A 12694-nucleotide genomic window follows, 5' to 3' on the forward strand; every position below is an offset into this window, starting at 1 on the left:
CAATTTGTAATCTGGTCGGGTGATTTTCACGGAGTTGGGATTGTCGGGGTTAAGACCGTATGAAGTGATCAATTTCAACTGGCCCTGATGTCGACAGGTCCCTCCCTCCCTTCCCTCCCGTCCCCTCCCCCCGAGCAAATTAGTTCAGCTTCATCGAAGATCCCACTCCGTCTTTGGCTGAAATTAATGCTGTTGAAAACCATAGCCACTGGACCGGTAGGGCTGCTCCAGCGTGTTTGCCAAGTCGTTTTGCACATGTTCAAGTACTGGTGCATGTAAGATCACTCCGTCAAGCAGAAATAATGGACGGGAAAGTACACGTACGTCAGGCTTGTGCTTTAATGAGGCTGAGTGCAAGGATAGTAACCGTAGTAACCACTAATCTCTTAGTCATCTGGCATCACAGATTTTTCATAGGCCAGTGAATGCAAGGCTTAGTGCACATTCCTTTGCATAAACCAACATCTGTATGGTCAAATCCTTTTGTTTTGTATTAAACCCTGCATCTTGTATTTACCAATTTTAGTCCACTTTTTTTTTAACCATTTAGAACATGCACATTCATGTACTGAACATGTAAACATACAGATTTACCGGTACATTTCCAATTTATTTTTTTCTGGTTTTCAAAATTGAGCGAATTGTAAGTGGTGAACACATCACTCAGAGCTTTTTCTGACCTGCAATTGGTTGTGTTAATGTACACTGTACAAATTTCGTATACATGTAGTAGGCCTATGGCAGAGACCAAACAAAGCCTTACACACCAACGGCCTGTCTTTTGATTCCTCATATTTCATCACTTACCTGTGCTTTGCCTTAGAGACCTACAGATCTTTGAACACATTACAAAACCTATGGAAATGTCCGATCACATGCACATCAGTGAATAGTATCGTACATTTACTCATTCAAGTTCCTCTTGTGGCTAGTGTGTGCCTGGATGTGTTGCCTCACAGTACATATATGTACATGTACATTGTACCTTCCAGTCAATCAATTGTCTTCTCTGACAAGAGCCAAGGGTTAGTGCACAATGTGGGTAATAATTGTATTGTCATCAGTTAATGATGATATTGTCTGCATTGCCATGGCAACATCTCGGCTCACCAGTAATTGCGGGGGCTTTTGTATGCATCCATAATCTTTGAGATGCTCGAGAATTATCACCAGTGGGCACATTCCATGAGTTGATGTGTTAAAACATGGCGGTAAAATAACTCTTCAGTGGAGCTCGCTTTTGCTGTAGACTTTGGTAAATTGTTATACAGTGTGAGAATTAATTTCATTGGGTTCTCGCTCCAACTAAGAGAGACAGTTCTAATGGAAAAACAACGAGAGATTTCAAGGACTCTCTGGCTGCTCGTCTTGCCAAGTTATTCCGTGTTGGTCAGTTTAGTAGAGGAGACGGAATGAAGAAAAGAAACTATCGAGACGGAAAGGTCGGCTGCTTGGGCCACACCGGGATGAAGAACAGAAACATTGAAGATCGGAAAGGCATCAGCAAAGGTGCAAGAGGAGCGAAGAATGCCAGAACCACTCTGGAGAGAGCCCCGGGAAACGGGTACGCAATTCTGGCGGACAGCACGCCAGCAGAATCCTCGCGTATCACCTGCGGCACGCCCGGCCAAAGATCCCGAATGGCTACCAAGCTGGTGGTCATGAGGAACGGTGATCCCTTTACAAAACGGGTCCTGCTCCTCAACCGGAGCAAGATCCCTTCCTTTGAGTCTCTGCTGGGTAACATCGGGGAATGCTTACGGCTCCCAGCAAGAAAGCTCTTCACAGTCTACGGTAGTAAGGTCAGTTAGCTGCACCACCCAGTTTTACAACGTAGAGTAAAACCGTGACGTCATCACTTATAATTGCCATGGTAGTTCACATCATGATCAATTTCTTTGAAAGGGTTCATCAGACATATTCACAACCACAAATGCACTTACATAAAGGGTTAATTGATACAGAAAGTGCTACTCTTATAGACTAGACTGTTAACTAATTAATTCATATTTATTTTCAGTGTATTACACATATCGTATAATATTGATAGAATGTTACATTTTTTTCCTGCTTTTTTCCACAGTATTGGGTCTGTCATAAATGTATTTATTTTGTATTAATACTGAGTTACTGATAACTTTGCATGTTTTGATGATACAACCAAATGGCAGTGGACTAACAAACAATCAGTAGACCATCCTGTCATTGGGTAATGCAGGGTACAAGTTGGACATCATGGATCCTGGCTATAAAGAAGACAGATTTTCTCATGGTGGATGGTGGTGTGTTTGGGTGCTTTGGTAAACTTCTTATTTCCAGCAAACATAAACAAAAATGCATAGACATCTCATTGTTAATATTTACATGTATCAGTGATTTGTGTACAAATTATTTTAAACTTGCAAGATGCAGTCTTTGTAGAGTTGGATGTAGAATCTTGGCGTTGCGTGTACATGTGAACATGCTGTATGCCTGGTTAGGCCAGCGGCCGTTGTAAATAATCAGTTGCATGGTGATAGTCTTATAAATAATGAAACTGAACATGTTTTAAAAGAGGCACTGGCTGTGGGTGTCAGCAGTGCAGTACCAGGAGCACGTACACACTAGTATGTGGGTCAGATATGACGCGTTTTTGATCAAGTTGTTTCATAGAATTGTACTGTACGTACTGTACATGTATGTTGAGAATATTGCGATGTTGTTTACGGTCTCTAATTTACACTTCAGTGTACGGTAACGTGTACGTGTAGGCCTACTGTAATGTAGCCAGACGTTCAGATCATTTTGCATGTTAATGCACAGGCGCGGGTACCAGGCATGCACACCAGGGATGGATGTCATTCCTCCTAGTGTTATTGTTTATGCACATCCGGGTACTTCGTCCAAACTTTGCTTGCTCAAATGGCGCCAAGGCGAATTGCAACGTTTTATGGGTATTCGCGGTGATGTTCTCCATCTTGGGTTTCTCTTTGGTTTTAACCTACAAGTACGTGTACAAAGGGCAGAATTACATCTGGGGGTTTTTGTCTCTAAAATCAGAGGATGTAGTAGATTTTTATGCTTTTTGATGAGGGATGTTTAAAACCCGCCTCCGAGTCCCTTACAATTTAGATTAATTTTTCTCAAGTTCAGAAAACGGGACAAAGTTAAAGCCCGCTCACTGTCACTTCCCGAAAGGTTTGATTCTTCTTGGAAGTGTGAAAGCTCTGTATTCAAGCACAGAGGATTAAGGAGGAGCCAAGATGGCCCCTACCAGCAAGCCCATGTGCCGATCCCTGCAAATTGGAGATTAAGGGTCAAATAATCAAGTTCTGTGCTTTCAGGTCGAGAGTCTGTCGGCCATCTTCAATGGCAGCGAGGACCTGTTTGTGGTTGGGACTGGGGTGGAAAAGTTCCGGCCCGGCAGCTACACGGAGAACTCACCGTTCAAGCCGTCCTCAAGACAGCGGGAGTCGTTGCGCAGAAAGTCCACAGACGAGAGTGACCAACCGCCCCAGAAGATCATTAAGAAATCCAGTAAGTTGACATGCTGGCGTGGCACCAGCTTATCAACTGTTTTGACCGTCAGTGTAACACTTACAATATTAAGTCAAGATATTTAGGGCTGAATCAATTTGAATAATTGAGCTTTGAATCTTCAGGTTTACCGTAAACTGTAGCTCCCGAGTGTCAGTTCTGCTCAGGTGTTTTCATGCCTTATTGGGAATTCTCCTTGTGTAACCAAAAATGTTTAAAAGACAACTTTGTATCAGTTCACGTCCACTACACAACACCGATGTAAAAAAAAAAAAAATTGAAATTTGAACTAACACACCAACTGGTAGCTACGTTAATCCACGTGGTTTAATACAACGTTCAGTTCCCTATTTTCATGTATATGCTCTTTGTATGACAAGCTCATGAAACGCTACGGAGGGCTTCGCTTGTTACGTGTAGTTCATGATTGTCTTTTTTTCCAATTTTTCAATTTGTCCAGGGGGGAAGTTTCGCATGTGGGTCGCCACCAGCGAGAATCCCTCGGCAGGCACGGATGCCACGGTGTCCATCACGGTCTATGGTGACAAGGGGAAGTCGGACGACATTGTCCTGGGCTGTGGCAACGGCAAGTTTGAATCGGGCAACGAGGACGAGTTCAATGTAGGTAGAGCAATGGATTTGAGCCAAACCGGGCACATATTGCAAAGTTCAAAGAAACCATTCTTTGCCTAAACCTTGTCAGAGTACTTAGCAAATGTTGAGCGTTTCCAATTCAGAAAATGGGGTCCCCCTTGAAAACAATTGATGACCAGATTCTGCGTAAGGAGTCTGATGGAGATGCATATTAATGCCAATATACCACGATCTCTCGAGAGAAGAGTGGACTGATGATTGGGATTTGCTCTTTCCAGATCAACGTGGGCAGCATCGGCGACATCTACAAGATCAGGATTGGGCACGATGACAGCACGGAGTTCGCCGGATGGCTGTGCGAAGAGGTAAACGCCGCAGCATGCACATTTACAATGACACAGACCAATACCACGGGATCCCTGTGTGGCAATGACCCCTCCAGAAAGTGTAGACAATTTTCTTGTTCCCTTTGCAGCGATGTAACCGAGAGCTTCTTCCTGTCTTTGTTGCGTCCTCCAAAAGTCCGACAAATAAAAGCACTAGTTAGGCAAACACTGGTGTGTTAGCTGACGCACATGTAAATGCACTGTTCAGAAGTTACTGTGCCCAGCACAGAAAGAGAAATAGGAGAATATATTAAATGGAGCAGAAATAGAACATGGCGTTGACGTAGCTGTCTTTGATCTAATTTTGTTTGCTGTGTCTTACAGCTGACAAAATTTAGATTAATTTGGCGGCAACCAGAATGCATTTTAATGATGAGCGATGTGACACGTAAAGGGATTTTATACGTGTGCACACTTGCGAAGGCCATCATTGGTAATGTGCATCTATTGAGTCGGTTCAGTTTAATATTAAGTTGGCCTGGCAACATGCAGTACTGTGGAAACGTAGTGACAAGTATTAAGGCATTCAAGCGTACATATGCGTGCTTGTGAAATGCGCGGTCCTCCTCTGCGGCCCAGGAAGAAACTTGGAACTGGCTTGTTGATTGGTTGACTTACCCGTACATGTGGGTCATTCTATATTTGGCGTCCATTTTGTTCCCATTCCTGTTACATCTGGCCTGTCATGTGCACCACTCGTGCATTGCAAACAGATTTAAAAAAAATAACAGTGCAGCTTGTCACTTGTGCAGGTCTTGGAATGGGAGAAAAACTGAAAAATCAAACAAAATATATTGAAAAAAATTGAATTTAAAAAAAAAAAAAACCCACTTTGCTTCCACCCTCCTGTTCATCTGATCCTTTCCAGTGTTCCCTCCTCTCTCAATAAAAATCAGCAAAATTATATATCCTTGCAAAAGGCAACACGCCCTCCCCAAAAACCCAAACCACAAAAAACCTCATCCATGTTTTGTATAAAGTCGATTACCTATGGAAGAAAAAGGGATAGTCAAAATCTGTCTGGCTTTTTTTCTCGGAGTTGGGACCATATTTTCCCAGACCAAATTCATGAATTTACATGTATCTGTTATTGTTTGCAGTATTCATATGTGACAAAGCTTTAGAAAAAATGGGGGTAATTGGAGTTCCCCTATACCTACAGGGGAACTCGGAATCTGTCTGGCTGTTTTCTCGGAGTTTAGGCCATTTTTTTCGAGACCAGATTGGTTGAATTTTTCTGTTCCTGTTTGCAGTGTTCAGATGTGACAAAGTTAAAAAAAAAAACTGCGGGTAATTTTGACCTCTGTCAACTCGGCTTCCCCCAAATGTTGTGCTGCTTCTTACCTCTTTTGGGCCTGTGAGAGGGGATATCACTCAATCCATTAAAATTGATTGATAGACATTTGTTGCTCTGACAACAGGTCGCATACAGGTGTGTTGTCACACTGCGCACCACAGCTTAATGCACTTTGCTTTAATTGCTTGGATGTGCCACGGGTAGCCTTGAATGCATGCTATGTATAGTTAATAATTATGGATGCCACGAGGAGGGAGCTAATCTTCAGAGTGTTCCCAGGTGTGCACGAGGCCTCGCTTGTTGAATGCACCACCACTTTCCCTTCCCCAATTTCCCCACAGTGAGAATAGGTTGAGCTCGGTGAGATACAGAGGCAAGGTTCCTTCTTGGTCGGCAGAATCCCGAGAGGAACAGTGAAGCCCTCCAATGTGTGCAGAAGGGGAAATAGATCTGGACAGAGCACCGAAATGAGCAAAGAATGTGAGAAAAACGGGATGAAATGCTCAGGTATAAAAAAAAGTAAAATACCTGACCAAAAAACAAAAACCCTTGACGGGCTGTCAAGTTTGAAACAAAGGAAAGAACCATGACACGCTCATTGGGAAAAGAAAGCTGGTAACACGTTTCAACTACTCGTAGTAAGCCTCTCAAAGTATTGAAAATTTCCTATTTATCTTGCCCCCGACTAGTTTATTCGTGAGTCTGCACACCAGGTGCCGTTGCTGTAAACTAGAGAGACTGTACATGTATATCGCCTCACAATGACGCGTGTAGGCACTGCTCATGTTTCACTTCAGTCTCAGGTGCCGTTATCAGGTTGTTTATTAGAGGCAAAAGTAATGTGTCGTAAGAGACAGCAAGAGTTTTTGTCACTAGTTTGTTTGCCATCATGGTTTTCATAGTCGAGAGGCTGCAGACGAAAAAATCGAGGTTGAAAGAGGAATGAAGGAAAATGTTCTTGGCACCTCCCCAACTTTGCCAGCTTCCAAACTTGTCACTGCGATTGCATGCCTGTAGTTGTTATCTTGTCATTTTGCTTGAGTGACTTGTACATGTGTGTTATTTTTTCCTCAAATGATGGAATTGTGCATATGATCAATGTCAGAATTAACACAGTCCTCAACGGCCCCGGGAAAATTTACGGTCCATTGCTGCAATGCACTGATGAAGCAGAAGATTTGAGGTCGCAATATGGAGCCATTTTAATGACAATATAGGGCCCTTGCTGGCCGTGTTCATGACAGTTTGAAAAAAATAAAGAAAGAAAAAGGAAAGAACAGGACTAGTGATCAATACAAACAAGAAGAGAGACTTGTAGAGAGCAAATTGGCAACGACTGTTGCCTCAAGGTCAGTGACAGGGGAGAGTTACCAAGGTATAAAGTGTTGCTGATGTGCTCCCAGGGTTACAGAACAACTAGGAATGACACGATCAATACAGCCTGTCTGGCCTCACTGAAAACAGCAACAACATTTGATTGTGGGAACATGGCTGGACTGTGGCAAAGTTGATGCTTGGCTGGTATGCATTGAGGCGCGATACAGGGATGGTTTGCTCTGGTACTGCTCACTCCTGACATTGTTAGTTTTTCAGTGGAAGTTGTTCATGGGGTTAGGGTTTGGGTTAGGGCACCGTTTCTGAGTGGAGTGGTTTGCGCATTGAGTTATTCAACAGAAGTTTTATCTGAATGCGTACAAACTGACCATTGTTGTAGGCAGAGACCACAGTAATGGGAACCGGCCACATACATGTATAATGTGTATTTTCTGTCCTTTGTTACCAGTGCAAAACTGAGTGGTACAGCAAAGGAAAGAGCTTTTTTTTTTCTTTCTATATTGGAAACTCCATTCAGCAGAATCACTAAAAGAAAAATGGCCTAACAACTCATTTTAAGACATTCGGCCACATCTGCTTTTAATTTGAAATGCTCGGTTCTGCATTTACTGGCTGGTCCTAATTGTGAACAAAAGTGTGCATTGGTGTACGGGTAACACTGCATCTGAATTGATTGGTCATGGCTGGCTGGTTTTGAGTCTTAAAGGGGGAGAAACTTGTCATGTTCTTTTCTAAAAACAAGATGTCCAACATTTGTTCATCTGTAAAAAGAATCCATCACCCCCCTACCAAAAAATGGTAGTGCCCAATTCCTTAACAAAATGGTAGCATGTTAGTGGAGGAGTAAGTAGCTGCCACTCCCCCCCCCTTCCCCTTTGGAAACACCCCTGCAGGTAGTAATGCACAGGCCAAGAAGTGGACGTCATAGGCTAGATGTATTGTTGCCAGCTGGAGCCATGACATTTGAATGCACCTCAGTTTAATAGAGGGTTTGCGTGGCAGCCATTTTGCATGTCAGTGCTTTTGTTCCGCAGTGTATGCGTAAAGGAGGTTTCCTCACGGAAAAAAAAAATAAAGTGCCGTGCAAGACTGCTAACACTGGTTGACGGCTCAGGCCAAAAAAAAGGTTCTATTTCTAATTATATGGCATTTGAAAACAGGGTAGGGAGGTTGAAAATTGGGTTTTCTTGGGAGGGGGTCACTTTCACACTGATTCATTGTGCAGGTGCCAGTAAGTGTGAATTGGGTTAAGATTATGAACAAGAGCAAGAGATGTTGGGTGGCTTTGTCTCAACTGAAATGAACAGATTTTAAGCACTACTCAATGGCAAGTATAAATACACATGTACGTCTGTTTGTGCTACAGTCAAACTATAGTAAAAACCTCTTTTTTCTTCATTTCCAATTTTACATTTTCCCCAAATCAACCCCTCCCCCCCAAAAACTCCTTTGGGGTGCGCCGTCAAACTAGGGTACCCGTGGGTGACTGAAAGGGAAGCATAATATTTGGTGGGTTTTTTTGCTTAAGTACTTGTATCTGATGTCATCGTAGGACCAATTAAATAGCACTCGCAGGAGACCAATCGAGAAAGGCATTAAATCATTCATGTGCGGACATTAGTTGCTATGTGACGTCCGCCGTCAGAGTGGCACGCCACTAATTAATGCTTGCATGCATACACCCCAGCGTTGTAACAGGGATAGCATCTGTGAAGTGGATTTGCGTCGCTCGTCACTGCTGTGGTGTAGGACATGCATGGTGTTTTCCCACGACCAAGGATTGTCCTAGATGACGAGCAGCCTGTCGGCCCAAAGCGTTGTAATAATAGTTCAAATATTGTACAAAACATAAGCCAAACAATATGGCCAAACCCACTTTACCATCATCGGCCCTTTACAACCAGACTTCAGTGTTTATAGTGGCTTACATTGTAAATAAGAATACTGAATTGTTCAGTTTGAACGTATCGGCCTTTGCCACGTTTATTAATTATGCCAAGACGTCTTTCCAAATGCTAATTTTATCTTTTCAAATAAACTTGTGTTTGTAGTGGATAAACCCTAGTGCATGTCAAACAGTGCTTGGCATGCACAAGGGTTTATCCCATACAAACACAGGGCGAGGGTTCCCCTCGGTTCCTCTGTTTTTTCAGAATGACGCAATCTACATTCAGCATGTTCAGAATTCGCATCTTAACATGAACCCAAAAAAGCCCTTTTCAGCTAGTTAGAATTGAGCTCTGAAGACAAATGACCTTGCATTTGATGTGGATGCTTCCACATTTATTTGAACAGATAAAATCAGAGAAAACGCGTTTTCCTTTGAGTTGCTCTTTAAGGGAGAAGAGCAAAATTGAATCATTACCGTTGGAGAATGCTGTGTGCACCTTCCTAAATGCTGTGAAATCAAATTACAGCTTGGCAGAAGAAAATTGGAATTGGAAAACAAATTACTGCAATTAAGCCCTGGGCACCTGCAGGTGTGAAAAGAAAGGTGAATGAACGTGGGGTTGAATAAGGACTCCCGTCACTGAGTTGAAACGAAAAATGTTGACCCTGACATTCACATGTTATGTGTTGAAATGGTCCGTTCTTTGGCTCAGGTGCGGCTTCAAGATGTGCACACCGGTGACGAGATGGTCTTCCCCTGCGGCCGCTGGATGTCACGCCAGGAAGACGACGGTCAGACATGTCGTGAGCTCCCCGTTATGGTGGACGGAAGCCCCGTGTTCCCAAGTAAGCTTGAAGGACCAGCATACCCCCCAATGTAGAGTTTTTTTCATCATGTCGATCACCGTTTTTTGCTGAGATATATCCTGCAACGTTGACGCATTATGTTGAGGCTAGCGAGTGCAGGAATTAATCTGTAGAAAAAAAACGTTCATTTAGCGAGGCTTTCAATCGTGGGTAGGAACTGGGACTTTTTAGGAAAAAAACGGAGCACTTTAAATTGTTAGCTATTAAAAAAAGAAGAATTGGACGTGAGCGCAAGTTCTGTCACAAGTAATTCATGCATTTCTTATGTGAGTTGTGTCAGTCTGTGTGTCGGTCTGTATGTCAGTCTGTGTGTCTGTGTGTCAGTCTGTGTGTCGGTCTGTGTGTGTGTCTGTGTGTCGGTCTGTGTGTCACCAGATGCTTATATTCTCACTCTTCATATCCGTTGTAGTATCACTCCCATCAATTCCTTTTTTTGATTTCCCGAGAGCTCATCACTTGATATTCGCTGTCTCCACTCTTATACCGTGCAATCCCCAAACCTCATATTCTCTCTTGAAATCCGTGGGCTAAATTGAGGCATGACAAATCAAATATTGATGGCTTGAATATTTTTTGTTGGTAATGCAAACCTCCCTCGGCAATCCTTGAATGTTCCATCCTCTCTTGGCTGCATTGTTAATATTTTTTCCACTCATTGGACAGCAGTAATCACTTATTGGCCTTATGCTGCGGGAAAGAATGAAGACTGTTTTCTCGAATGGCTTAGACAAGTCTGCGAAGTTCAAACATGCTCGGCATGCTTTGTTGGATATCTTTGAAACATGACATTGCCTTCCCTTTTCCAGTTGTCAATTATCATGTGGCGGTTGTCACTGGCAACTATTGGAACGCCGGTACCACCGCCAAGGTGTACATAACCGTGTATGGGGAGAGAGGGGACACCGGTCCACGGTTACTGCATAAAACCAAGAGGGCCAAGAAATTTGAGAAAGGAAAGGTGAGTGCCTTCCGCTCAGCTATTTCTGTCTCATAGTCAACAACATTGTTGAAATATGCTTGCATCTGCCTTTCTTATCCTGAGAACCTAAACATATCACCCACAGCACGATCAGGATTTCATGTTAACTCCAAATTACTGGCCTCCGTTGTCAATATCTACACAGTTCAGATAAAAGTAAATGTTTTACGTATATATATGCCTTATGATCAGCCTCCAAGCAAGATTGTCAACAATTTGGAATAATCCAAGAAATCGCGTTATTGGGTCATGGATTTTCATAACTCGGTCACGGCAAAGTCATGGAATTTAATTGTCCTTTAAGTGCAGGAACCCTGCCCTGCATCTTTCCGCATCAATACTTCAATCCTTGGCACCAAATTTGCCATTTCTGCCCAAACGGTTCGTACCAGTGGATTAGACGCAGCTTTCTTTCTTGGGTCTGTGAAAGCATCTTGTCCACAATGACTACGCTTTATTTTTTGTTCTTTACTGGCTCAGCTCCATTATAACAGTCTTGGCTCTATGCCAGAAATGAACAGCAAATATGACTTAGAAATGCCTGACTTGTTCTCAGGGTTGTTTCAAGGTTAATGCCAGTGCCAATTGGACTGAAAATACAAAGAGTGTACTTATTTCAACCATTCATAAGTGCTTTTAGGGTTTATAGTCTTAGGGTTTATAGGGTAATTCAAGCAGAACTCATATTTAGCCTAAAGAAATGGATCTTAGCTGAGAAGACCCTTTTGGAGGGGATGTCCGGGGGGGGTAGTGGAAGCCAGCATTTTTGGTGGGGGTTATTATTGCGAGAATTGCCCAAGAAAAGGCCCCTGATTAGGGCTGTTCCCTGACACACGGGTAGCAATACGGTATAGTATTTGCAGCCCCCCTCCCCCCATTGCCATGTTTGTTATTTTTTTAGGAATTGAAAGTACTGATACTCTCAAAATGGCACTAAATTTTTTAGGGGGAGGGAAGGACTCTGTCCAAAAAATGGGACTACCTTTTGGAAACAAAAATCCCAGTTTTCCCCCTCCCCACCAAAACCTTGTACTCGCCTTTGTTGCCTTACGTGGTATGTTTCATCAAACATGACACTCTTTGGGTGTTTGTTTTCTCTAGACCTTGGTCACATTTCGACCCCCAAAATATACTGCATATAGGTTGTGTAATTCTGTCGAAAAACAGCCAGATTAAGAACACCGCTCGAGGAAATTTGAAAAATTCAAAGTGCATCACTGGTGGATGGACTTTGGACAAAAAGGCAAAGACTGTGGTTAAAGGCACCTTTGAAGAGTTTTGTCGACTGAGTAACGGTTACAATCTTCCCTCTTGTGGGTACCCCGAAAATGTCCAAGGCCATGTTTACCAGTGCCAAAATCTTTTATTGCGGTGTATAGGGCATGAGCAAAAACGGCAATTTGCCTGGTAAAACACGATACCTTAGCATTGATTCGTAGGGTTTTTAATATTTGTAATATTAACAGACGGATATATTCAACATTGAGGCAGTATCTCTTGGAATGCTGAAGAAGATTCTCATCGGTCATAATTCAACCGACCCAGGTAAGTGGATTTCGTTTGCATAAACCCCCAAAACGAGGCCACTGGCTGCAGACCACGGAAAACAGAAAACAACAGTCCTAATGAAAGTTGTGAAAAATCACGGATGCACGGAGAGGCACTGTCTGGGGGGGGGGAAATCATTTCCCCGCCAAAGTTAATTAAATCCAAGGCCAAGAGGTAGGTTGTTGATATCTTCCATTTCATTACATGACATCATCCTGTGATGAGATGATAAAATCTCAGCATATCAGATAGCACCTCTAGAGATTTCTAGTAAATTGGACA

The 12694-nt window shown here is 42.9% G+C and overlaps 1 protein-coding gene across 9 annotated transcripts in view; it reads left to right on the top strand.

Moving 5' to 3' along the window:
- The window catches only part of LOC110978685 (uncharacterized), an 80903-nt gene that overhangs the window by 6433 nt on the left and 61776 nt on the right, over positions 1–12694 (top strand). For 7 of the 9 annotated variants that reach the window (XM_087148698.1, XM_087148699.1, XM_087148702.1 and 4 more), the window contains exons 3-8: positions 3324–3516; positions 3977–4137; positions 4389–4475; positions 9732–9864; positions 10692–10843; positions 12331–12409. In XM_087148698.1, coding sequence (XP_087004824.1) covers positions 3324–3516; positions 3977–4137; positions 4389–4475; positions 9732–9864; positions 10692–10843; positions 12331–12409 — 805 coding nt within the window. Of the gene's footprint in view, positions 1–676; positions 1803–3323; positions 3517–3976; positions 4138–4388; positions 4476–9731; positions 9865–10691; positions 10844–12330; positions 12410–12694 lie in introns of those variants that run through there. The other 2 variants (XM_087148701.1, XM_087148704.1) reach the window with 2 other exon arrangements.

This window comes from Acanthaster planci, linkage group LG18 (assembly GCF_054643075.1).
Source record: "Acanthaster planci isolate LZ-2023a linkage group LG18, COTS_SCS, whole genome shotgun sequence".
Classification (NCBI taxonomy): Eukaryota; Metazoa; Echinodermata; class Asteroidea; order Valvatida; family Acanthasteridae; genus Acanthaster; species Acanthaster planci.